Source organism: Anabrus simplex, chromosome 6, assembly GCF_040414725.1.
Source record: "Anabrus simplex isolate iqAnaSimp1 chromosome 6, ASM4041472v1, whole genome shotgun sequence".
Taxonomy (NCBI): domain Eukaryota; kingdom Metazoa; phylum Arthropoda; class Insecta; order Orthoptera; family Tettigoniidae; genus Anabrus; species Anabrus simplex.
This window is the reverse complement of record NC_090270.1, coordinates 270453447-270479875: the sequence shown is the minus strand read 5'-3', so window position 1 is coordinate 270479875 and position 26429 is coordinate 270453447. Positions and strand designations below refer to the sequence as shown.

Genomic DNA, 26429 nt, shown 5'->3' with positions numbered 1-26429 from the left:
CTTGAAGTGTGTGTACGAGTGGTTCGCCCTTTTTTGAGGAGGCCGGGAAAGTGTTTCTGACAAGCCCCGTAGTGGAAGACTGGCAACCACCATCAGTGACAAAAACACTGAGAAGGTGAGGACATTAATTATGAACGATCGGCGATTAACTGTGCACATGATAGCGAATGAACTGCAGATTAATCTTGAATCCGTGTGACAAATCGTTACCAGAAGTTAGGCAAGAGGAAAACGTGTTCTCGTCTTGTGCCACTTAACTTGACTGACGATCAGAAGCAGGCATGTTTAGAGGCTTCACAGGATTTTGTTGAAACGGTGTATGTGACACTAAATTTCCGGAACCATATTGTGACTGAGGATGAAACCTGGTGTCTCAGTTACAACCCCGAAACGAAACAGCATAGCATGGAATGGCGTTCTCCAGGATCCCCTTGTCGGAAAAAGGTCAGAGCCGAAAAGTCACGCATCAAACTCACTTTGAAAGGAAAGAGATTTGACGATATTCCTGACATCCAATGAAACGTGATGAGGCTTTTGAACACCATCCCAAAGGAAGCCTTCTTGCAAAGTTTCCAAGACATATATCGCCGATTTCAGCAGTGCATAGTTATGAAAGGGGACTATTTCGAAGGACAGTAAGGGTACTGTCGTGCATTGTGCATATATGTTGATAGTACAGGACTATTCACTGAATTTTATTGTCACAGATTGTATCATAGATGATGTATGTCTTGCACCATACGATATCGTTTCTGTCGTTGCCTACGTTATAATACAAGGCCTGGAAATAGAGTCCGTAAAACGCTATCGAAGTGGTCACACTAAAGTTCAATGTCGGGCCGCTAGGGTCGCTTTCTTGCCCCCTGTCTACCAGGTTCGCGCCTTTAAACATGTTTATTAACTGAGATGGTTGTGAATGTATTATATATTCGTCTGATGTTAAGCATTCGCAGTTCTAGTCATGGTTTATACACGAGAAATTAAAGGTAGTGGAATTTCGTTTCACAAGTTTCCAGTGAATGTTCAGTGTTCAAAACATTATGCAGAGGAAGTATTACACATGAGATATGACTTCAAACTGATGAAATTAGGCCTCTGTTCCTATATTTTGATCCGAGTTACGTCATAAGAATCGGGCGATCCCAAAATTTGTCACTGGACTTTTTTTGTAAACAATGCTACCGTGATCGGTGATCGTTTGAGAGGCCTCTTCAAACTCAGAAATCTTAAATTAGGAAGCCAACCAGAAAAATAATTTGCCCAACAAATTTGGAGAAAATGAATGTAGCAAGAGATAAAAATATTGTATTTTCCCCTGAAACAATCTCTGGTTTGAAAAGTATGGAGGCGGTTTGTCCCGAGAGCATTAAATACAGTTTAAAATAAACCATTTGTTTCATGGAGCATTTTATGAAATTGTTCGATGCGCATGACGTCTGCAACACCTCACATGGGACATATTCCAGGAATGAGAACAAATGAGCATCTTTAAGTACTGAAGATGAACGCCTCAGTTGGTTAATTAATGACTTCCTGTCATATATTAAGAAAATTCAAGTGCATTCAGAGAAAGTAAAAAAGATTCATGAGGGAAATGTACCCAATCCACTGTGGCTTGCATAAAATACCTCATAAGTATACATTTGCATTATGTATTGACGAGGAACCTAAACAGCGATGACATCGAGCTCTTCTTCAGCTACCTAAGACGCCAAGGGGAATAAAATGACATTATGGTTCGTGTGGCAAAAGAACAAACAGACTGTAAGGGCTGTTTAGAAATCTTTTCTCCAGCTACTCAAAGTCCAACATTGTGTCTTATTCGTTTTCAAGATCGAGGAGTCCTCAGATACCGAAAATCATCGTCTGTGGTACTTCCGCAGTGAACAATGGAATTTGTCACCTCCGCTACGCAGTACTTGCCCCAAAGAGAATAAAAGATGTACATTTTTTTTTGAAAGACATGTTCAACAGTGCAATTAAGTGTAGAAAGTGTAAAGAAGACAAACCACCTCTTTTTCTACTATGAAAATTTCTGAGATGTCTATACACAACATTGCTTCGAGCCACTCAAATAGAAGAGAGAAAGTTTTGAAACTTGGTAAGAAGCCCCTCAAAAGGAATGTTTTGAAACTTCAATGACATATCCAAGCCAATGCAGCACCGCTCTATAAATAAAGTACTGTCAATACTCGCAAAAACATTTGGTTCTTTTTATTTAGGATATAACTTACTTATTGACATATACGGCCATGCGAATACAAGGGGGCAAGAACGCGATCCTAGCGGCTGAATGGTGAACTGGGATGCCACCCATTTCCATGAGTGCATTTCAAGGCCTTGTATTATAGCGTAGGCAACGGTTTCTGTACTGTATTGAAGCTTAATCTTTTAGTTTTCCCAGAATCCTGGAATTCAATTATTTCCTTTGCCTTTTCAAAAGATATGTCACCCCACTTCTTCCTCTTCGGTGGGCTTGACAAGTAAGCAGACGACTGACTTCCATCATTTCTTAACAACTCTTCTTCACTGTTAGATACTGGATCATCCATAATTTTTTCACATTCGGACAAGTCTTCTTCTGCATATTCATATTCTTCAATATAGTCTATTGTATTTTCTTGTTGTATATTATCGTTGCCATTGTTTCATCTTATCACTCTGATTATGAATGCAGCTGCATTTCTCTCCTTTACTGTATCTTCTGTGAATCTTCTTTTGTATCTGTAATGGCTAACAATCATGCTCACTATATTTGCAGGATTCATTATCACACGATTACTTTGACAGTGAGAGTAACGTGACTTGCTGCGAAATCGGTAACACCACAAACGGACGGGTTAACTGCCAAGGTTGATGCAACACAGACGGGGGTTACTAATATACTGGTTTCCTTGCTCTTATGCATCATGTCTGTCTGGTTACCCTGGATATTGCATCGGACACTTCGTCAGGTCACCTTCGGTATGGCATGGCATGTGTTGACCAGAGAATACATTGCAAATAACTACATTAGCTGGAGAAAAAATGTTTACAATGACTAAAGTTACTAAAGTCACAATATCATGTTAGATATAGTCCATTGTGAGTGGAATATCGAATCTTCATAGCTTACAGTGTAATTGGCTATAGCCTTTAGTTTATACATTTTTGTAATCAGCACCTCAAACATATTCATACTAACCACAACTCATCTGCAATTGCGATCGCAACTTACGCCAACTCCCTTGTAAGAAGGCTTAGGGAGGCAATCGAACTACCTCTCATCCCAGAGCAAGCTGGCTTTTGAAAAGGAAAAATATATCACAAATCCTACACTTAAAACATGACATTGAAGATAAAGCAGCAGTGGTGTAGATCCATTACAATGAAATCTCCGTACGATTACCAATAATTGCCTCTATAACAATAAAATATTCTGGTCTCAGCATTTTTTCCATTAATTCAATGTAAAATTCATCTTGATTTTACGATAATCTTGATAACAATGAATCTCTCTATTATTATTGTTTTTGCATACTCTGCTGACGTGCTTTCCTCCCGGTGCTATGATAATACGAACCGTAAAGGAGTCAGGAAAACGTGCCGTTGTTATTTGAAAAGCAGAAATGTGAATGAACCATCATTATTTTCGGCAGGAGCTATTGCTATAGATGTTGATTCCCATAGGGAACCTGAAATATTTGTCCCGAATGAGTACATTTATTATACCAATATAAATGATCCGTTATTGGACATTATAAATTTTCCAGCTAACTCATTCCTTGTTGCCAGCGTTTCACCCCAGTGTGGTAAGTCAGGCTCAACATCTGATGGCCAGGCAGGCATCAATTTTTGGTAATGAGACGAAATCTCTTATAGTGCATTGGCACTGCCGGTGGCTCCAAATAGCCTACGCAGTGGCCCCCACGGTATGCACTAGCCATGCGTCTTGTTTGGTATGCTATTTACCAACTGATGAGCCCGACTTAGCACACGGGCGAAACGCTGGCAACCAGGAATGAGTTCGTTGAAAAATTTATAATGTCCAATAATGGACCATTCATATTGGTATTAGGAGCTATTGCGTCTTATAAAACACTCGTAAGTTTCTTAGGAGTTTTGGTTGTGTTCCGGAGAATCATTTGGTGACTCTGTGTGCAATAAGATCTTTGTACGTTTCACACTCTATAAAGAATGTGAGGTGGTGGTGGTGGTGGTGGTGATTTTTGTTTTAAGAAGAAGTTCATCTAGGTTACCATCCTCTAAAAATTGTGAAACAGACTGTCATTTCCAATGTTTGCATTAGTGTTGAGCAGTGCTAAAAATGTGAAAAACAAGTTTGATCAAACAGAACAGTTCACTGTTGTTCAGTACACTGTTGCCAATTGAATGTGCAATAAGCTATTCCAGTTTTAATTTGTATGTGTTCTTTATGTTTTGTGCTCTCAGATCTTACCTTCGCCAGAATTAAATGTTACGAATTGTAAGATAATTCATGTAGTTCATTTGTAGGATGTTTACCTATATACCTGTCAAAATGAGAATTAATTATGGATAAATTCTGGATATAACGATTACTCCCTTCACAACAGTATTTTTCTCTGGTCCGTCCGGTATCATTGTACCAAGATTTCACTGTATTCATAGCTTGATGAAACTCTAGAATTTTTACATTTGACTATTTAGCTCATGAATCATTGACCTATCCAGAATAAGAAAGTTACAAATTTTGACCAATCACAGCCACGTATCGCCACAGTTATATAGTTTTTGTTTGATCACTTTCATTTTATCGCACCTGCATGCACTTGTTTGTACGAGAATTCATCAGAACAGTGTACTGAACATCTTTATGACTTCTTTGGCCTAAACATTTGACCACAGAAGTACAAAATCTGATAAAGCTGACATGTTAACAGGCTGCAGCCCACAGAGTTTAAATGGAAAAATAAAACTTTTATCATCATTATGTAGTTCCCACTTGGTGGAGCTCCAACTCCTCTTCACTCCATACAACAACTGTGTTGTTCTAATCTCACTGTCATGTTCAACAACGAATATTAAGCAAGATGACCATATGACGATAATTTGTAGGATTCAACATAATATTCCACTTAGACAACACATAACAAAGCTGTCGTTTTTCCTTTATGATTTTAAACTTTTTATTGATGATTGAGCAATCTTTTTTCTACATGTTCATATCATAAATACACTCTTAGTCAAGATATCAGCTTTTTTTTTATTGTAAAGAAAAAAATGTACCTATCTTCAACAAAATTATTTCAATAAATTATGAATATATGTCCTTTTATTTAATTCTTTCATAGCTGAAGATGATTCAGCAAGTTGAAACATGTACTGTCTTTTAGTTCGTAACTCTTAATAATGATAAAGAACTTGTAAAGCTTGTAAAAGTGAAATATATATGGTATTGAATAGGAGGAAAACATACATATTTTCTGTTTGAGAGAATTTTGTAAACAGCTGGTAACCATGGTTGTTAAGGCATCAGGTCTCTATGATCTCACACCGTGGTTAGCTGGTTCAAGTTTCATTAGTGGAAAAAATCTATCTATATATATAAAATAGCTTGTCCTGACTGACTGACTGATTCATCATCGCCGAGCCAAAACTACTGGACATAATGAAATGAAATTTTGGCGATACATTCATATTAGGATGTAGGTGCTCGCTACGAGAGGATTTTTGGATATTCCGTCGCTAAGGGGGTGAAAAGGGGGGTGAAATTTTAAAATGAGTGTATCTATATCTCAAAACTTTAAACGTTTACAAATGTAAAATTTGGTATTTAGAATCTTCTTTAAAAATAACGAAACACTTTTTTTTTTTTTTTCAAAAATCCCAATAGGACGGGTGAAAAAGGGTGAAAAAGGGGTTGAATGCCTGTAATCAGGATACCGGTACTTATATCTCAGAAACTGAAGGTATTACAGACCTGAAAATTGGTACTTTTGATCTCTTTTAAAAATAAAGAAACACGTATTTTTTTGTTTTTGGGAAATCCAATTAATGGGAGGGTGAAAAGGGGGGGTGAATTTTTAAAATCAGTTATCTATACCTCAAAACTTTTAAAGTTTATAGATGTAAAAATTGGTACTTATAATCTACTTTCAAAATAAAGAAACAGGTATTTTTTTGTTTTCGGAAAATCCCAATAGGAGGGGTGAAAAGGGGTGAAAAGGGGTGAAAAATGGTTGAATGTCTTTAATATGGATCCTTAATTCTCAGAAACTGAAGATGTTACAGACCTGAAAATCGGTATTTGAGGTCTCCTTTATAAATAAAGAAACGTGTATTTTTTTGTTTCTAGAAAATACAAACAGTGAGGGGGGGGGGGGGGGGTGAAATGAGTGGTTTATTTTTAAAATAAGTGTATCTATATTTCAAAACTTCAAAAGTTTGCAGATGTAAAAATTGATATTTAGAATCTCCTTTACAAATAAAAGAACACGTATATTTTTTGTTTTCTGTAAATCCAAATAGGAGGGGTGAAAAGTGTGAATAAAAGGTTGAATATCTTTAATGAGGATACTTATATCTCAGAAACTGAAGATATTACAGACCAGAGAGTTAGTATATGGAATCTCCTTTAAAAATACAGAAACATTAATTTTTTTGTTTTTGGAAAATCTAATTAATGGGGGTTAAACAGGGGTGACAAATTGGGGTGAATTTTTGGAAAGACTGTATCTACAGTATATCTCAGAAACGTAAAATGTTACAGACGTAAAAACTGGCATTTGGAATCCCCTGTTAAAGTAAAGAAACAGCTATTCTCGGAAAATCGAATAAAGGGAGGTGGAGGGGGGTGAAAAATTGAAAAATTAATTGAATTAATCGTATGAGGATACTTACATCTAATAAAAACTAAAGTTGTTACAGACGTGAAAATTGGTATTTAGATCTTCTTTAAAAATAGAACGTCGCGTTTGGCAGAGGGGGGGGAATCATCTTTGGGGGCGGGTGTGAAAAGGAGTTGAATTCGTTTCATGAGGACACATATCTCAAAAACTGAAGATAATCGGTATTTAGAAGATCTTTTACTATTAAAGAAACAAATATTTTTTGCCGGAAAATTCACTTAAGCCGGGGGGGGGGGGGGGGAGTGTGAAAGTAAGTGGAAAAAGTGAATTATTTTTATGGGAATACTTATATCTCAAAACTGAAGGTAACACACGTGAACATTGGTATTTGGAATCTCCTTTAAGCATAAAGAAACACGCCTTCTTTGTTTCTTTTTTTTTGGGGGGGGGGGTAAATCAACAACCGCGGTGGGGTGAAAACGGAGGTGAGACCAATTGATTTTACTGTTCCTAATGTACTTATAAGGAGCCTCCGTGGCTCAGGCGGCAGCGCGCTGGCCTCACACCGCTGGGTTTCGTTGTCCAAATCCCGGTCGCTCCATGTGAGATTTGTGCTGGACAAAGCGTAGGCGGGACAGGTTTTTCTCCGCGTACTCCGGCTTTCCCCGTCATCATTCATTCCAGCAGCACTCTCCAATATCTTTTAATTTCGTTTGTCATTCATTTATCATTGCCTCAGAGGAGTGCGACAGGCTTCGGCAGCCGGCACAATTCCTATTCCCACCGCTAGCTGGGGGCTTATTCATTCCATTCCTGACCCGGTTGAATGACTGGAAACAGGCCGTGGATTTTCAGTGTACTTATTATGATCATAAACCGATCATTTTTAATCTTTCCTGGGTTCATTTTCAAGAGCCATATTTTCCTTTGGAGATCCTTCTTAGATTGCAGTAGATTCTTCTGGCATATAAATAAAAATTTAAACACATTTGAAATAAGCGATAGGTATAAGATTGACCGTGCAATTGTTCATGTCTATAATAAGGTCAGTAATGCACGGAAGTATGTCATTCACATTGCCAGAAGTCCTGCGCACTTGCCTGCGGGCGACAATGGTGCTGGTCATACTGTCATCAATGACAATGGCAGCAGATGTAATTTACCGCCAAGTAGAGGTCTTGCATCTTACTGTGGGGTCCACAACATCAGTAATAATAATAATAATAATAATAATAATAATAATAATAATAATAATAATAATAATAATGTTCTGGACCGTGGTCAAAATGTGCGGACCGTGCTGGAAACGGGTCCTGGACGCGTAATGACTATGATTGCAGTTCGGCCGCCGGTTCAGTACCGCCAAGGCACCCAAGACGACACCACGCCGGGTATCCTCAAGGATTTGATCCACATTAAAAATGCTTATAGGAAAAGGTGGCAAAGATTTAGGGACTGAAATGACCGGGCGGAGTACCTGGACCTAGCGCAGGAAGTACGACATCGATTGCTGGAAAAAAAGATTGAAAAATGGGAGGAACGTTGCCGTAATTTCTCAAAAAACGAGTCAGATCGCGAATATCGGCGGGTTATATATAAAACGGTAAGCTATAAATTTCAGTATAATACCGTAGCGAAGCACGGGTATCTTGCTAGTAATATATATATCATCCTCAGACTGTTGGCCAGCAAGGTAGGAGAGAAGGTGTTATACACTTTATAATTACTAAATGGGGCATGCCAAAAGCCTGAATTCACTTCCAAACCTCTCCAGAGTGTTCATATGGAGAGAAGGCATCTTATTCTGTTGGTGGTGATTCGTCTGTCGGATAGACGTTAAGCCTTGAGTGGACCCCCTTGATGTTGTTTGACTAGATGAGGCTATGTGCCAAGTCCAGATTTCACCCTCTCTCTACCTCATCATCATTGTTTCGCAATCAGATATGCAGGTCGCTCATGGGCATCAACACCAGGCGAGCCGAACATGTCGTCAGACACTCCCAGCACTGAAAGCCATACATGAAATAAATAAAAATTTCATACTTAATTTTGTAGTTATTTCCTAATTAGTCATAATAAATACAACTGAAGATTCAGATTCTCTCAAGAAATTCTGGAGCTCATATTACTACAGATAAATATTTATTTCACTGATTAATAATAACTATAATTTAATTACGAAAGATATACATTTTAACAACATATTATGATGTTTGAGAAATTGCACAATTTAGAAGCTACATAAAAAAAAATTGTAGACTCTTTGGTATCACAGTATAGTCGTAAATAAGCAAGCAAAATTTCTTATCTCTAGACGCTACATGTATCTATCTAACTGTGAAAAAATTGAGTTTGTAGAAAACTGCAGTTAAAGCTTGTGTTATACTCGCCCATCTCAGACCGAGGCATCATTTTTTTCCTGAATTCTTATAAATCTATATGTACAAAATATACATGTCATATTCTTGTTCAGGCATGTACTTTTCAAAATAAGGGTCTAAAGAAAAGAATTTTGATCCTGTTCACGACTACCTTCCCTAAATTGTATTGTACAAATTTGTATGTTTAGGGACGAGCACCGTCGGAGGGCAGCCTGAGCTTGGACACGTCACGAGCTCAGCGGGAACTTATCAGTCAACTGGAGGCCAAGAACAGAGAGATAATGCGCGAGATTGCAAGGTTAAGGTATTGTTTGTCAGTGTTGTGTCTTGAGCAGCCACTAGTTGGGAGAGATCGGTAAAGTACTTGTAGTACTCCCTTGATTCATTGTTTGAATCCTGTTTCAGTAAAGAACTTGTTTTTTTAGTACAAAAATATTAAATTTGATGACTAGTGTGGCTCCTCAGTAGAATTGTGCATATGGTTGAAAATAGTCCACAAATGCCAGCAGTTATATCTGTAATTTAATGCTGAATTATGTTTGGTTTTGAATGATTTCATGATACCAAACCATTAATATTAGGACTAACAGTAGAATTCTTCATATATATAGCTGCCAGATAAATTATATTTCCAAAACAGTGACACTTGTGATATCAAGACATTAGAAGAACTAGAGCTTTATGAAGACCAAATTCCACTTGTGAATCATCAGTCAATCAGTGACCACATATATGTATATATGTATTTAGAGCTGTCTCCCAGATGGCAGATTCCCTATCAGTTGTATACCTAGCCTTTTCTTAAATAATTTTGAAAAGTTGGAAATTTATTGTTTCCTTTGGTAAATGATTCCAGTCCCTAATTCCACTTCTTCCTATAAATGAATATTGTTCCAATTTGTCCTCTTCAAACATTATCTTCACAATATGATTTTTTCGTACTTTTAAAAACTCCATTCAAGCTTATTCGTCTTGCTAATGTCATTCCACACCATCTCTCCACTTACAGCCCAGAACATATTGCTTAAGTTAAGTCAAAAATTGTCACGAATGTTTATTGATAACCATCTATTCAATAAATAGTAAAGTTCTTACAGTTAAGATTTATATCTTGTCATAATAACTTTTATAGGGAAAGTGAATCTATAATAGATATGATGAGAAAAAGAAGAATTGCCTTTTTCTGTCATCTTCCTAGATTAAATGATAATAGGATAATAAAACAACTATTTAATTACTTTTGGAAAAGTAAAACAAAAAACATTTTCTTCAAATATACCACAAATATAAATTCAAACAGCTTACAATTAATAAAATCATCACAAAAATCATAAATAAAAGCTATCCGATAGTCAGATCATTCACAATTCACAGTCGTCATCTGAAGTTTCACCATAGGCTAAATTTCAAATTGAACAACTAGAAATTATAGCCAATAAAATGGGATTACAAATTTCATTTGAAAAAACAGAAATGATGCCAACTTTTAATGTTCATTTACCCTTTTTTTTTTTTTTTTTGCTAGTTGTTTTACGTCACACCGACACAGATAGGTCTTACGGCGACGATGGGACAGGAAAGGGCTAGGAGTGGGAAGGAAGCGGCCGTGGCCTTAATTAAGGTACAGCCCCAGCATTTGCCTGGTGTGAAAATGGGAAACCACGGAAAACCATCTTCAGGGCTGCCGATAGTGGGATTCGAACCTACTATCTCCCGGATGCAAGCTCACAGCCACGTGCCTCTACGCACACGGCCAACTCGCCCAGTTATTCAACTGAACAATAATAAAGAGATTAAAATTGTTCAGAAATTCAAATATCTTGGGGAAATAATAACATGGAACACAAATGAAAAAGAAGCAATAGAACACAGAACAACTAAATTTAAACAAGCACAAAGACTTACCTGGCCAACCTATAAAAAAAAAAATTCCTTCGATAAACGCTAAGCTGAAACACTATAATTCCATAGTTAAACCAGAGGCAGCGTATACTAGTGAAACTTTATTCAAATTAAATGTAAAATCTACAGCAGACAAATCACAGAAAACTGATAGAAGAATTCTTAGAACAATTATTAATAAAAAACACCAAGTTGATGGACATTGGAGATTGTTGCCTAACAACATTGTCTATTGTGAATGTGAATCAATAATATCTACAATGCGTAAAAGAAGAATTTCCTTTTTCTGTCACATATCAAGATTACCAGACACCAGGATATTGAAACAACTATTTGATTACTTTTTGAAAAATAAAATCAGTAATAATTGGTTCAAAGAAGTTCAGGATGATTTGGAAGAATTGGGTATAACTCGGCAACAAATGAAGGACAGAAAAGAGAAGAGGATTTTGAAGAACAAAAGCATAAGTCTCAAACTAAAAACAGTTGAACGGAAACAATATACTGTATCGGTCACACAAAGGGCTTCCAGGTCGGAGAGGATGAGAAAGTTCTGGGAGAAGAAAAAGAAGAAATTAACTCAAATGTATTGATTTAAGTGCTCCAATGTGGGCGTAAAATATGTAAATAAATAAATAACTTTTAGGGACATGTTTCGCCCATTATATGGGCATCATCAGCCTTTATCTTGTACCTTTTGGTCATTGATCAGGATCCTGATTTACATTTTCCAAAAATATTATATGGATACTACTTTATACACATTTTAAAAGTCTTATTGTATGTTCTATTTGACAGTTTGATGATTGTACAGTAAAAAGCATCTAAAAGTGTGGATAAGATGGATGAACATTGCTGATGAAATCCTATAAATAAAAACTTTTTTTAGAACTAGTTGAACATTATGTCTGTATTTTCAATGTTGGTTTGAATGTCTATAGCTAAAACTGTGATCCTGGTTTGTATATTAAAAGTTCTGCTTGAACACGTTTGTGTTTAATTAACATGTTAAATGGAATCTGGTTAAAAACTTTTTTTAAACTGGTTGAAGCCATAAAATATTACTGTATAATCCCGAATACCACCCGCCACCGAATAAGACCCGCACCATAAATTAGAAACGGCAAAATACGGAAAAGAATAAAAAATAAAATAACTTATATACAGTACCTATTTAATTTTCTTCAAATATACTGCAAATATAAATTCAAACAGCTTACAATTAATAAAATCATCACAAAAATCGTAAATAAAATCTGTCCAATAGTCAGATCATTCACAATTCACAGTCGTCATCTGAAGTTTCAGCATAGGAACTTTCGTCGCTGGCATCTTTCCACAAATAGTCATCCTCACTACCATCCACTGAATTTGAAATTCCACATTTCTTAAAGCTTTTGGACACTAGATTGTTGGGAATGCGCGCCATGTGGTCTTGATCCAGCTGTATGTTAGTCCCAATTCAGGCCTCTTCGCTCCTCCGGTCGGTATTAATGTGCGATCACCATCAGACATCCATTCGGTGCACAACTGTTTCATTGCAGTTTTGAAAGGCCAGTTCATGCACACATCGGACAGCTGTAGAATAGAAGTGAGTCCTCCGGGAATTATCGCAAGATTGGTTTTTCCTTTCCTTTTACGGCATCAGTTGTATGTCTTCGATAACTGTCCAACACAAGCTTGTTTAGTTTTTGTGACAAAGCACCCGGGCGACTTTGCCAAACGCACTTCACCCGGTCCTTAACTAACACACTGTCCATCCAGCCGGACTTATGTGTTCTAACAATAACACCAGATGGCAAGTTTCCTTTCGGAAGTGTTTTCCTTTTTAGAACCACATACGGAGGGAGTTTGGTTCCATCCACTAATACGCACATCATTACCGTGTATTGTTGCTTTCTGTTACCACCTGTTCTGATGGTTACAATTTTAGAACCCTTCATTTCCATTGTATTTTCCAACGGCATTTCATAATAGACAGGTATCTGGTCAGCATTCCCAATTTGCAACACAAATAAGAATTTTGCTTCCTCAAATGAATAATGTGACACTGAAAGGCCGTTAATTTTTCTTCATATGCCCCAGGGAGACATTGTGAAATAGACTACGTCTCCGAATGCACAATCCCTTTCTCCAATAAAAGTTTCGGATCCATCCGTGGCTTGCAGTAAAACCCTGTGTTTTGAGTTCTTTTGAGAACTTTAGTGCTTTCAATTGACACATTTCACTAGAAACACCCTATCCTAACTCACGTTTTTCTATCACAAATTTTTGGAGTCGTTCCTTAATTTCCGGAAACTCTGCACTCCACCTGCGGAATGTTGCGATCACCGTTACTTTTTAGAAGTTTTTCTTCTTCTTCTGCCAATCACGAATACACGATTCATCAATATCGTACTTTCTGCCAACGGCACAATTTCTGTATATTTCAGCTTCACTTACAACTTTAAGTTTCTCACGCACACTGAATGACCGTAGATGTCGTTTTGAATCCATCGCTTACTATCGAGACAGCACTTTCACGGGACAGATACGGAACTAGAATGTGAACGAGGTAGACTTCTGTAACCAACAGTCTCGACTCTCGCATAGTACGATGTCCCGCCAGATCAGCTATTCGCACACCTAGCATGCCAACAACACTTGTGAAACAAATGATGATCGAGCATCCACAGCAGTGGCTTTCATATTTACTGCATATTTACCCATATTCTTTGATTTACCGTATTTCATTACCTTACATTTCGCGTTTACGTGCCACTGTAACCATATTGAGAAAAAATCAATCTTGTTTTCTAGAACACAACTAAAACACAATAAGATCTGAATGCCTGTTTACATATGGTATATTGAGTACGGTAACCGTATTCAAATCTATTTCACTTTTCCATGTAAACGTAGTAAATATTTTCAAGAATGAACAGCTTGAATACGATCCGCATCCAAGATTTAGAACCAATATTTTTGGGGAAAAGTGTGGATGGTACTCGGGAATATACGGTATTTTCTACAACTTGGGTGATCTTATTTAAGGGTGATGAAGTTGAGTTGTCGTTTTTTGACCACCCTTAGTTGAGATTTTGTTTTGAGTGTAAGATTGTTTAACTAATTAGGTAGCGGCCTGTTGACGTTGTTATTATTATTATTGTAGGTAGGATCCGGCATTCTTCTCAATCCCATTGCAGAAGTGAAGAATGGTTTCTCAACTTGGCGATGCTGGAACTGTCTTAGCTTGAGAGTGCGACTGCTACCTCTTATTATGCTATTAGTCGAAAGGGGACGTTCAAACTTGGTATTAAATGTTGCTTGAGTATTGGCTCTGAATAACTGAGAAGTGTGTTGATAATGTCTGTAACGAGAGGAGGATAGAGAAATTAGACTTGGAATTGAAGACAGCTAAATCTGAAGGAGTCGCTGTGTGTAAGGGTATAGTACAGTAAAAAATAAATAAATAAATTAATATTACATTATGTACAAAAGAGAAGACAGCAATGAGAAGAGAAAAAAGGAATATGAAGAAAATGAACTAGGTTAAGTTAAGGAAGAATCGATTAAAGGAGGCATACGAATAAAAAAAGTCCAAGTTTCTGTCAGAAGATAAAGAGTTAAGGAGGGTTGGTATGCGGATAAATAAACTTCTTTGAACGAGAGAGAGGCGGGAATACGGAATATGAAGGGGCGGATTATTCCTGGTTTTGCAAGTTGGAACATGTAAGGAAAAGAAGGATGCAGGTTCGGGGGAACGAAATAAACCGTTAACAGCATTATATAGAAATCTAAGATCGGCTACTTTCCTGACTAGTTAACGGGCGAAGGTTTAACTTATCCAGTATCTGATTACTGCTCAAGTTTCGACAATCAGATACTCTGGCTCTAACAATGGCACAGAAGAATGACTGCACGTGGTCAATGTGATTCAGATTAGTGGGTGAAGAGGTAGACCAAATAGGAGATGCGAATTCAATAATCGGTAGGATGCAAGATACATAGTAGGCTCAAAGAGCGTGGATATCTGTCATCATCATCATCATCCTAAACCATCTCCAGTTTCCCGGGTGTGGTATATGAGCCTCCTCCATCTCATCCTGTCCTTGTACCATTCTTCCTCCACCAACTTGTCCCAATCCTGACCTCTCAGCAGTACATTGCTCTTAACTAAATCTATCAATTTCCTTCGTGGCCTTCCCACAGGTCGTCTTCCTTCTACCTTTCTGTCAAATTCCTTCCTTGCAATTCTGTTTACTGGCATCCTCTTCATGTGAACAAACCACTTCAGTCTCGATATCTGAATCTTATTGAGGAGAGAATCATCTATTCCTACTTCTCTAATTTTCTCATTCCTAATCTTGTCTTTCCTGGTTTTCTGGATCATAGTGCATAGGAATTTCATTTCAGCTGCCTGAAGTTTGGAATTATTTCTATTGGTCAGTGTTGTGGTTTCGAGACTGTATGTAAGAATTGGTGTATAATAGGACTTGTACAATGTCATTTTGGTTTTCATGGGTATTTGCTCATCCCACAGCAGGTGTCTTACCTGGTGGTAAAATTGTGTTGCCTTATTAATTCGATTGTTCACCTCATGTTTTGCTAGGTTGTCATTTGATATAACGCTACCCAAGTATTTGAAAACTGGAACGCTGTCCAGTTGAGCTTCATTTAACATGACTATTGGTTCTGCTCCTTTCCCATACACTTTCATCACCACCGTCTTGGTCTTGCTGATGTTTAAACCATATTTCTTAAACTCCTCATTCCAGCTTTGTATTCTCTCTCCCAGTTCCTCTTCTGAGTCACTCCAGATCGCAACATCATCTGCAAATGTGAAGGCTTTGATATCTCCATGTTCTTTCCTTTTAATAGATTTCATTACTACATCCATTACAATAATAAACAGAAGTGGTGACAATGAGCTGCCCTGCTGCACTCCTCTCTTTGTTTCAAACCAGTCCGACAAACCACATCCTACTTGAATACAGCTTCTGTTCCCACTATACAACATTTTCACTTTGTCTATGAGGCTGTCTCGCACTTGAAGTTCTTTCATGCATTGCCAAATTCTTTCCCTTGGTACACTATCGTATGCTTTCTCAATGTCCAAAAATATTAGAAATAAAGGCTTGTTCTTCTCCCAGTATTTTTCCATTAGCATCCTAATTGCAAATATAAGGTCTGTAGTTGACCTTCCTGGTCTGAAACCATACTGCTCTTCTTCTGGATATCGGTGATCTCAGAAAATCTATACAACAAACCGAGAAGTGACATTGCTTGTGAGGTTATCTTTTGTATATGGGGACAAATAACAATTTGCTGTCAAACAACACTCCTAAGTCATTTTGTTCTGTTAGAGTTGGGAACGGGTTACCGAGGAGGGAGTATTTACTGAGAATAGGGGATTTGCGAAGCGTGATCGAAATAGAGGAACACTTGGTAGAATTAGGCTTAAGACACCATGTGGAGCACCATTCAGAGAGCGAGTTAAGCCCACTCTGTAAGGTGTTTACATCTGATAATGAATCGATTTGTTTGAATATTTTACAGTCATCTGCAAATAGTAGAATTTCACAAGAAACGGAGGATGTAGTATTAATGAGATCGTCAATAAATAAGACAAAAAGAAGCGGACCTAGGACACTGCCCTGTGGGACCCCAGAATGTACCATAACAAAAGTCGAACTGAACCCATCAAGAACCACATGCTGAGATCTGGTATTGAGGAAGTTCTGCAGGAGAGTTAGGAAGCGACCATGGATATTAAAAAGTTCTGAGAGTTTATAGGAAAGAAGTGCGTGGTCTACGGTATCAAAAGCCTTAGCAATATCAATGTAGCACACATCCAGCTGAGAACCGGCATTAAGAGCAGATGTTGCACGATGGAGAAGACAGACAGATTAGTTAGGCAGGAGCTACCAGGAAGAAAACCATGCTGCTGGGATGATATATAAGGAAATGTGAAAGAAAGATGGATAATAGAATGTCATTCTCTCTTCACTATTTCCCAAGATCCAGTGACGTTACACATCAGCACTGTACAACCAGTCGCCGCGGCTAGCGATGTATGATAAAGAGCCGGTCGTTTATTGTCAACGAGTTTTGTGCGCACGGTGGGGGGAAGAAACAGTGTGGATACTGCGGTAGTTGCCAGTGGTGTTCATTACTGTCAGACCGCGAATGCAAAATGACCCTTGATTTTTCACATGAGATTCTGAGGAGAAAAAAGAACGTCGCCTTGGATTCGGAGAAATACGGCATCACTCCAGAGGCTTCTGTGGCAAACATTTAAGTTTTCTTCTTCAGACGGCGTCTCCTAATCTAACCGTATATTTATCATGAAAACCTATTTGAAATGCATGTAGAGAAATGATAACCTCCTTGATGAAAATTGACATGGGCATAGCTTTGCGAAATTTGACTAGACGCGAGAAAATATAAACTATCCTCTGAAATCAGTGATGTACCATGCCATATCTTGAGGCGTATCACATTCTTACTTAATTTCAGTATACGGTATAACATTAAAGTTAAGAGATCGTTTACTTCAGCCTTTATTTTTAACTAATTAATAACTGCTATCGGCCACGTTATTTACTCATTTATTACGAAAACGCGTTATCTTCTTTCATTTAGAAATTTATTTAGAGAACAGCAGTCGACGGGAATTAGTAATCGACTCCAACATCGCCTTCGAAAGTTGACGAGACAGCTCGCAGATGCACATAGCGAGAAAACTATACCGTACCAAAGATGATCAATCGTATTTTGTGGCAAAGATTTCAGTTTTGTTATTCAAGTAGCATCACCTATCCTAACTTAACTGTACTATATGTATGATGAAAACATACTTCAAGCGCCAGTAGAAAAGTTATAACCTCCTCGCTATAAATTTACATGATAATAGCTTTTCCGTAATTTAACAGGTGCGAGAAAATATAAACTAACCTCGTAATCAATGACGCGCTCTGCTATATCTTGAGGTGTAGGCCTATCCCATTCTTACTTAATTGCGGTATTTAGCATTAAAATTAAGTGATCGTTTATTCAGCATTTATCTTTAATGACTTAACGGTTATCAGACACGTTATTTACGCATTTATTATGAAAATATCTTCTCCTTTTTCATTTTCCTTGCGGAAGAGCAGTCAACGGGTATTACTAATCGACTCCGACATTGCCTTTGAATGTCGACGAGAGAGCTCGCTAGTGAGAATAGCGATGAAACGATACCGAAGATGATCAATCGCATGCAGTATAATGACTGGGTGCATAAATATTGGCAACGAAAGAAATCAAGCGTGCTTAATAGCTTGTAAGAACGGATGCGTCAGCGATAGGGCTCTTGCTGTAACCGAAGGATAATACACGGTTTAATATAGGATTTTTGAAGGGACGGACAAAAACTATAGTTATAACGGGGTTCTCTTTATATGCCGTACTTGCTATAGCGGACTTCTTATAAATCTTAACTGTAAGAACTGTACAAGGCGTGTATTGAATAGGTGGTTATCAATAAACATTCATGACAATTTCTGACTTAAAGTGCAATTTAGTATGGACCAACAATGAGAAGTATTACATGTAACATAATGCTTAGTCGAGCAGCTCATCTCCTTACTCCCAAGTCTTCCCAGCCCAATGTTTGCAACTTTTCGTAAGACTAGTCTACTCTTTTGTTGGAAATCACTTGGAACAAATCATGCAGCTTTCCTTTGAATCTTTTCCAGTTCTCGAATCCAGTAATCCTGGTGAGTGTCCCATACACTGGAACTGGGTTCTTGCCAGTGACTTATATGCCCTCTCCTTTACATCTTTAACCTTATAACCTTCATTTACAACCTCATTATTGTGATTACCCCAATGAAGATTTTTCCTTTCATTAACATGTAAGTACTTACAGTGATTTCCATGAGGCATTTTCACTCCATCAACACGATAATTAAAGCTGAGAGGACTTTTCCTTTTGGTGAACATTTTACCTCATTTACAGTTTTTCATACCAGGCAAATGCCGGGGCTGTACCTTAATTAAGGCCATGGCCGCTTCCTTCCAATTCCTAGGCCTTTCCTATCCCATCGTCGCCATAAGACCTATCTGTGTCGGCGCGACGTAAAGCAAATAGCATTTACAGTTTTTTTTTTTTTTTTTTTTTTTTTTTTTTTTTTTTTTTTTTTTTTTTTTAGTTGTTCACAATCTTGTGACTTATTTATTACTCTATTCAGTATAACATCATCCGCAAAAAGCTTTGTCTACGATTCAGATCTTTACTTCTGTCGTTTATATACAGTGACTACCAACAAGAGTTTACGACAAACTGTACAAGGCGTGCTTAGCAAGGTGACGGGAGTAAATTTTGTTGTCCCTTGCTGAGTTGTTAGTAAATCTTTTTACTTGTGGTAGTGAGACCTGTGATTTACTTGATGCACTAATTGATTGTGAAGTGTTTATTGTTAAAATATTATATTTTAAGAGAGAAATTATATGATAGACTAGCTGTTGTACCTGTCATTGACAGAACTATCGCTTAGCATTTGTATAATTACATTTCTCTCAACACCGTCGTGTTGTTGCTGACGTTCTGAGGCATGTAGGTGAATACCCTCTAACTATCAATGGCTTGTTGTGACATACTCGTTTCATCATTTTTTTCACTTTTGATCTCTTCTCTCTAATATAAAAGCCAAGTATGAGGCTAACATTAAAAAAGTACAGAGAGATGAATAGGGCATTTAAAACTTTGAAGGTGTGATCTCTCCGTAGAGTTAGTTTTTGGCTCTTGGATTTAAACTTTCATACGACTGCCACTGACATTTCACTATTGGAAAAAATTTAGAATTAGGAAGTTTGTAAGCAGTATTCTAATCAACTTTTTATTGTTGTGTCAACTTCTTTTTCGTTGTGAGCAATTTTTCTGTAAAACTAGCCGTAAAAGTGATACATAGTTTTATATTTTAGAGCCTTTCTGAAGCCCCGTCCTGCTAAATATTTTTGAACAACTTAACAGATGATATCCCCACTTGCCTTTATCCTAAACTTAAATACTAATATTCATGAAGATTCTTCAATCTGTTTTCCCATGGTGCTGTAATGGACACACAGACAAAAATTAAACTGAAGCAGACATAGACTATTATTATTATTATTTGTCCTGTCTGGTATAAAAACCAAGTATCAGGTTGATATTTCAAACAATTAAATCAGTCATATGTAGAAATGAACAATAGAAAATTGTCGCATCTCTGGAGACATGAAATACATTGTGTAACAATAAGGTATAGCCAAACTTTCAGAACAGTTTCCTCAAACATAGAAGAAGAAGAAGAAGAAGAAGAAGAAGAAGAAGAAGAAGAAGAAGAAGAAGAAGAAGAAGAAGAAGAAGAAGAAGAAGAAGAAGAAGAAGAAGAAGAAGAAGAAGAAGATGATGATGATGATGATGATGATGATGATGATGATGATGATGATGATGATGATGATGATGATGATGATGATACGTTGTATGGACATCAGTCCGGAAATGCTTCATTTCCATGTTACAACTCTGCATGGTACATTAATCAGGGGAAACGCACAGGAACAGAATGTACCAACATATCACGTGAAACTCTTTCTTATGAAATGTTCAAAATGCATCAACCCACAGTTGCGGATTGCATGTACCTCGAGTTCGAGTTTAGGAATGAAGATTAATGAACGCAATTTAGTAGAAAAGAAGAAGAAGAGTGGAACATGGAATATTATTAAAGAAATTGGGGGGAATAGGATTGGACGTAAGGGTTACATGTTGGATAAAAACATTTCTAAATTCAAGGGTTCAGAAAGTCAAAGTAGGAAATAATGTATCGCAGGAAGAAAAAGTTTGGAAGGGAATTGCACAGGGTAGCACAATCGGTCCATTACTTTTCTTAATATACGCAAATGATTTAGGGAACAATATAACATCAAAAATAAGATAGTATGCAGATGACATAATTGTTTATAGGGAAATAAACAACATTGAGGATTGTTCAGAATTACAAAGGGACCTTGAAAGTATCCAACAATTGGTTGAAGAAAATAATATGAAGGTTAATGGAGGCAAATCAACTGTTACAACTTTTACAAACAGGAGCATTAAAACTGAATTTGAATATACTTTGGATGAGGTAGTTTTCCCAAAAAATGGCAAGTGCAAATACTTAGGTGTGAGATTTGAAAGTAATTTGCACTGGAAGGGTCATATTGATGACATTGTTGGGAAAGCATACAGATCGTTACATGTCATAATGAGGCTACTTAAAGGATGGAACAAAGAATTAAAAGAAAAAAGTTACTTCAGTATGGTTTGTCCATTATTGGAATATGCAAACAGTGTTTGGGATCCTCACCAAGAATACCTAATAAAAGAAATAGATAGTGTGCAGAGGAAAGCAGCAAGATTTGTAACAGGTGATTTCAGGAGAAAGAGTAGTGTATCAGAAATGTTAAAGGAACTTGGGTGGGAAACTTTAAGTAGGAGAAGGGAGAAAACTAGACTTATAGGATTATATAGAGCCTATACAAGAGAAGAAGCATGGGGAGATATCCGTGAGAGGCTTCAGTTGGAAAATAATTATATCGGCAGGACTGACCACAAATATAAAATTAGAAGGAATTTTAGCAGAAGCGATTGGGGTAAATTTTCATTCATTGGGAAGGGTGTGAAGGAGTGGAACAGTTTTTTTTTTTTTTTTTTTTTTTTTTTTTGCTATTGGCTTTACGTCGCACCGACACAGATAGGTCTTATGGCGACGATGGGATAGGAAAGGCTTAGGAGTTGGAAGGAAGCGGCCGTGGCCTTAATTAAGGTACAGCCCCAGCATTTGCCTGGTGTGAAAATGGGAAACCACGGAAAACCATTTTCAGGGCTGCCGATAGTGGGATTCGAACCTACTATCTCCCGGATGCAAGCTCACAGCCGCGCGCCTCTACGCGCACGGCCAACTCGCCCGGTGTGGAACAGTTTACCAGGGGTAGTGTTTGATCCTTTTCCAAAATCTGTACAGATATTCAAGAAGAGAATAAACAGCAAGAGAGAAAATAAATTAAATTTTAGAGGGCATTCGACCAGTGCAGGTTAATATAAATAAAAAATGTGTGTGAATAAATTAATTCCATCCCCTGGTCTAAGGAGTTTGGACAGCCAAAGTAGGGGACTGCCTGTAGGGGTGAAGTACAGTGGGGACTTCGAGGACCCTGGGACCGCTACGGTAGCTGTGAAGGCCCTTCAGGAACTCTGAAAAGTGGTGGCAAAAGGGGCTCTGGTTAAGACGCAGCAGGTCGTTATGCTACTTAGGTTCTAGAATGGGTAAAAAATAAATAAATAAATAAATAAATAAATAAATAAATGCAATGTAAATTTTAATCTTATACCAGTTGTATAGTATCATTTGAAGTAATTCCACATCCTGTATATCAGTTGACTATATTTGTAAGTAGTACAGGAGATATTATAGGTAGAATTTTGTAAACAATATAAATTTATTAAGGATGAGCTGTGTGTTTAATAGAAAAAAATGTTAGCGTAAATTGTATAATATTGTATTATAGGAAAATTTTCTTCTCTTGTTAATTTAATATTTAGTGCTTGACAATAATGTATTTTAGTGTACCATTTGCCACTGAGGTAGACACCTCATTTGCAAATAAAGAGATTTTATTTTGATTTTGAAGAAATGGATTACCATTGGGCTGCTTGGATTTAATTTAAAAAGTCATCTGTATGAATGATATTCTACAATCTTACATCTATAATACAGGCTGTTTCAATGGGATGTCCCACTTTCTAATTAGCTTTAAGACTGCAACCATAGGTGACTTTAAATTTTAAATACATTGTAATGATACCTGAAATCGGAACTTTCAGTGGATGCTGACACACGGTAAGTTGCCTTCTATTCGATACATTTCATTATAATGTTCATTGTTGTCACATAACTATGAAAATGGCGTATACAAGTCAGCAGCATTTATTTATTGTTAAGAATTATCGGCTTACCAATTCTGCTATCACCATACAAAGAGGTTAATGTGTTAGATCGGTGTGGTGTTCGTGATGGTCCTGATCTGAGGCAATTCTAAGGTTAGTGGAGAAACTGGAACAGACTGGTTCATTAGTCAGTGTGAAAGGGAAGCATAGACTACTAACATAAATGCCACAGCATGCTGTATATGTTTGTAGACAATTGCTTTGCTCTCCAAAAAATTTGTTGTGCCAACTGCCACAAGAAACCAGCTAAGCATGCAAAACTCAGGCCATGCAGTGTGATTGCAGCATCTGAGGTGAAAGATCCCAACAAAATTAAATGTAAGTTATTTTCCCACTTGGTTACATTAATGTTTTTTCGTTCAATCAAACAATAGACCAGCTGAAACATCCTGTGTTACAAGACCTTCCATTAGGCATGTCTCGTACAGTAGCAAATTGCTGCTTAAGAATGGAAACCTAGTTAGTGCAAAATTATAAAAAAGAACAAAATAAATTTTTTGTACAAATCAGTATGATTTTGTAATTGCCACAGTTTTTTTTCCACTCTCAATCATATATGATAGTTTTTTGCTCTCCTGTAAAATTACATTTTTGTTACATTTATCCATTGTAAGTATTCTTTAGTGACAGTATGTCATTTTTAATTAAATGGCAAAACTCATTATGTATCTGGCTGCGCTCTTGTTCCATTGTTAGCATATATGAGAAATTCTGCTGGACTTAGGAAATTTAAGTCAACTATTCTTCTCTGTTCATGGAAATAAATTAATATTACATAACTTTAATCTTTGTGTGGATTATTTTCTGAAATTATATTTGTTGAAAGAGTTATAAGATGACTTTTCTGGCCTATTAATCAGTGAGATGTATAGCAGAAACTTTGCACTATTTTAAGGAAGGAAATGCAAATTTCTTTACGTGTTAAAGGAATGTACTAATGGAAAAGATATCTTTGCTACTCCTGATGAAGAATTGATCCCTGACAATATTGAAAACTTAATTTTTTTGCGACTTTAATTTGTAAGTTGGTGTCTTCACCTGATAAGCTGCTGCCATTGTCATGTAGTATCTCTAAAAATTTGTAACTAGTATGTTTCCATTTGCTTTGGTTTTAGGTCAGGCAGAGTGAGGAGAAAAGCAATCTTGGCATTATAGACCAGGCAATAGAGACCATTTCCTAGAAGAATCATGGTAGTTCTGAAAATTGGCTTACTATAAGTTTCTTGAGTCACTGAATCAGAATTTTTAACTTCCCACCAAAAATTCCCTCTGCAACGCCCCAAAATTTTGAAGACCCCTTCCCGAAAAAATAGATATTTTTATAAAAAGTGTATACATTTTTTTTGGAAATAATATGTAAAAATACAGAAAGTAGACAAAATTTTCAACAAAATAGAAATTATTGTATTTTGACGTAGAAAGAACCGGGGTGGGGGATTGTGCGCATTTTGGAATCTGGGCCTCGGTGCTGCTTTCTCTAACTTCGCTTGACCACTCACAATGTTTACATTCGCTCTCCCCTCACCACCCTCCACCTTTTATGTTAAAATTCTCCTCCTCTTCCCACTCATTCCCCAGTCCCTACTTCTTAAAAAAAAAAAAAACATAAGAAGATGAAGAGTCGGGTGTACTTTCCATTTTAAAAACTTGGAAAAAGGATGTTTTTCTTTCAAAGTTAATGGTTGAAAGTTTGAAATTTACGACAAGAACCAAGAAAATACATATGTGTAATAATGTTACAAGGCAATTGGAACATGACTTAATTGTACAAAGCCTAGGTTTTTGCTCAAGTCTAGCTGAAAAGGAGAAAAAAGAACAGAGATGCATTTGTTATTTGTATTATTTATTTTGTTTGTACAGGTCAGGACCCCAGTTTTAATGGAAACTGAAAACTTTTTCTCTTAAAACTAAGAGTATATGACATTACGTGATGGATTGGAAAAAAAATGAACTTTCCCCTACTAATGAAAAGTTTTTTAAAAAGTTGAAAAATATATTATAAATCTGAGTCTGGTTTTTTTTTTTTTGGGATAGGTTGAAGTTCTTCTTCACTTGACTGCAGCCAAGGGCCCAAGTTTATCTATGCCTATTTGATCACTATCAGATCCAGCAATTGTTGCTCCATGGGGTTTCACCCAAGTCGGGAACATAATGGAAATATGAATTGTGCCAATCAAGCTGAATATAAAGTTCATGCATGACAAAGATGTAATTTGTTTCAAGTCCTATTTTAAAGCCAATTGATTAATCGAATTATAGATCCATTGATTGATAGATCGATAAACAATCGATTTTAATGATTGTGTAGTTGCCACATCTTCCCATAAAAAGTAAAAATTAGTTGAATTATGTTCGGAAAATGTTTAGTTTTCAACCAAACCTGGCAACATTGATTTATCGAGCGATTAATTGGTTTGTTTGATAGAGAAAAGGAGATGAAGAAGGAGGAAAAAATGACTAACCTGGAATTTTTTCTTTCTCTCACGCTCTGTACAGTCTGAATCTTCAGGTTCATATGATTTCTCCAAAATGTTTTCATCACCTTGATCAATGTTCTCACTTAACAGTTCGAGTTCCACTTCTTGTGGACCATCTGTATCCGGATCCTCGATATCTTCAGGGATATTCTCAGATGAATTGTTGCACTTGAGACATACAATGCAACATTTTCAACTTGCTTTTCTTTAAGCTTGTCCCGAAAAACATACTCAGATATGTAATAATTTTTCTTTTTTTCATAAACTTTGCGTTAGTAGGGGGAAGTTTACTTTTTCCAATCCATCACATAATGTTGTATGTTCCTACTTTCCAGACAAAAGTTTTCAGTTTCCACAAAAGTGGGGATCCTGACCTGTACAAATGAAATACAAACAACGAACGCATCTCTTTTCCCCATTTTTCTCCTTTTCGGCTAGACTAGAGCAAAAACCTAGGCTCTGTACTATTAAATCATCTTTCAACTGCCTTGTAACATTATTGTATGATTGTATTTTATTGGTTTTTACTGTAAATTTAAAACTTTGAATCATTAACTTTGACTGAAAAAGTCCTGTTTAAAAATTGAAAGTACTCCCCTCCCTTTTTCTGATGCCGTCTATTTTTAGGAAGAGGAAGGAGTTTGGGGGCTTCCAAATGCTGAAAAGAAGTATGGGGGTGGGGGAGTTCTGAAGTAAAAGGTGAAGGGTGGAGAGGGGAGAGCGAATGTAAATGACATGGGTGATTAAGCGGAATTGCATGACTTAACACATGCTGCCCAGCAGCGCCGAGGCCCATATTCCGAGACACGCACAAATCTCCCCCGTTTGTCTTAAATCAAAATGTTATAGGACCTTTTATGCTGCA

General features: G+C 37.0%; 1 protein-coding gene across 1 annotated transcript in view; it reads left to right on the top strand.

Annotated features, from left to right (window-relative positions):
• Positions 1 to 26429, top strand: part of Dyb (Dystrobrevin) — a 322401-nt gene that overhangs the window by 170560 nt on the left and 125412 nt on the right. Inside the window, exon 11 of the mRNA XM_067149300.2 lies at positions 9379 to 9488. Coding sequence (XP_067005401.1) covers positions 9379 to 9488 — 110 coding nt within the window. The remainder of the gene's footprint in view (positions 1 to 9378; positions 9489 to 26429) is intronic.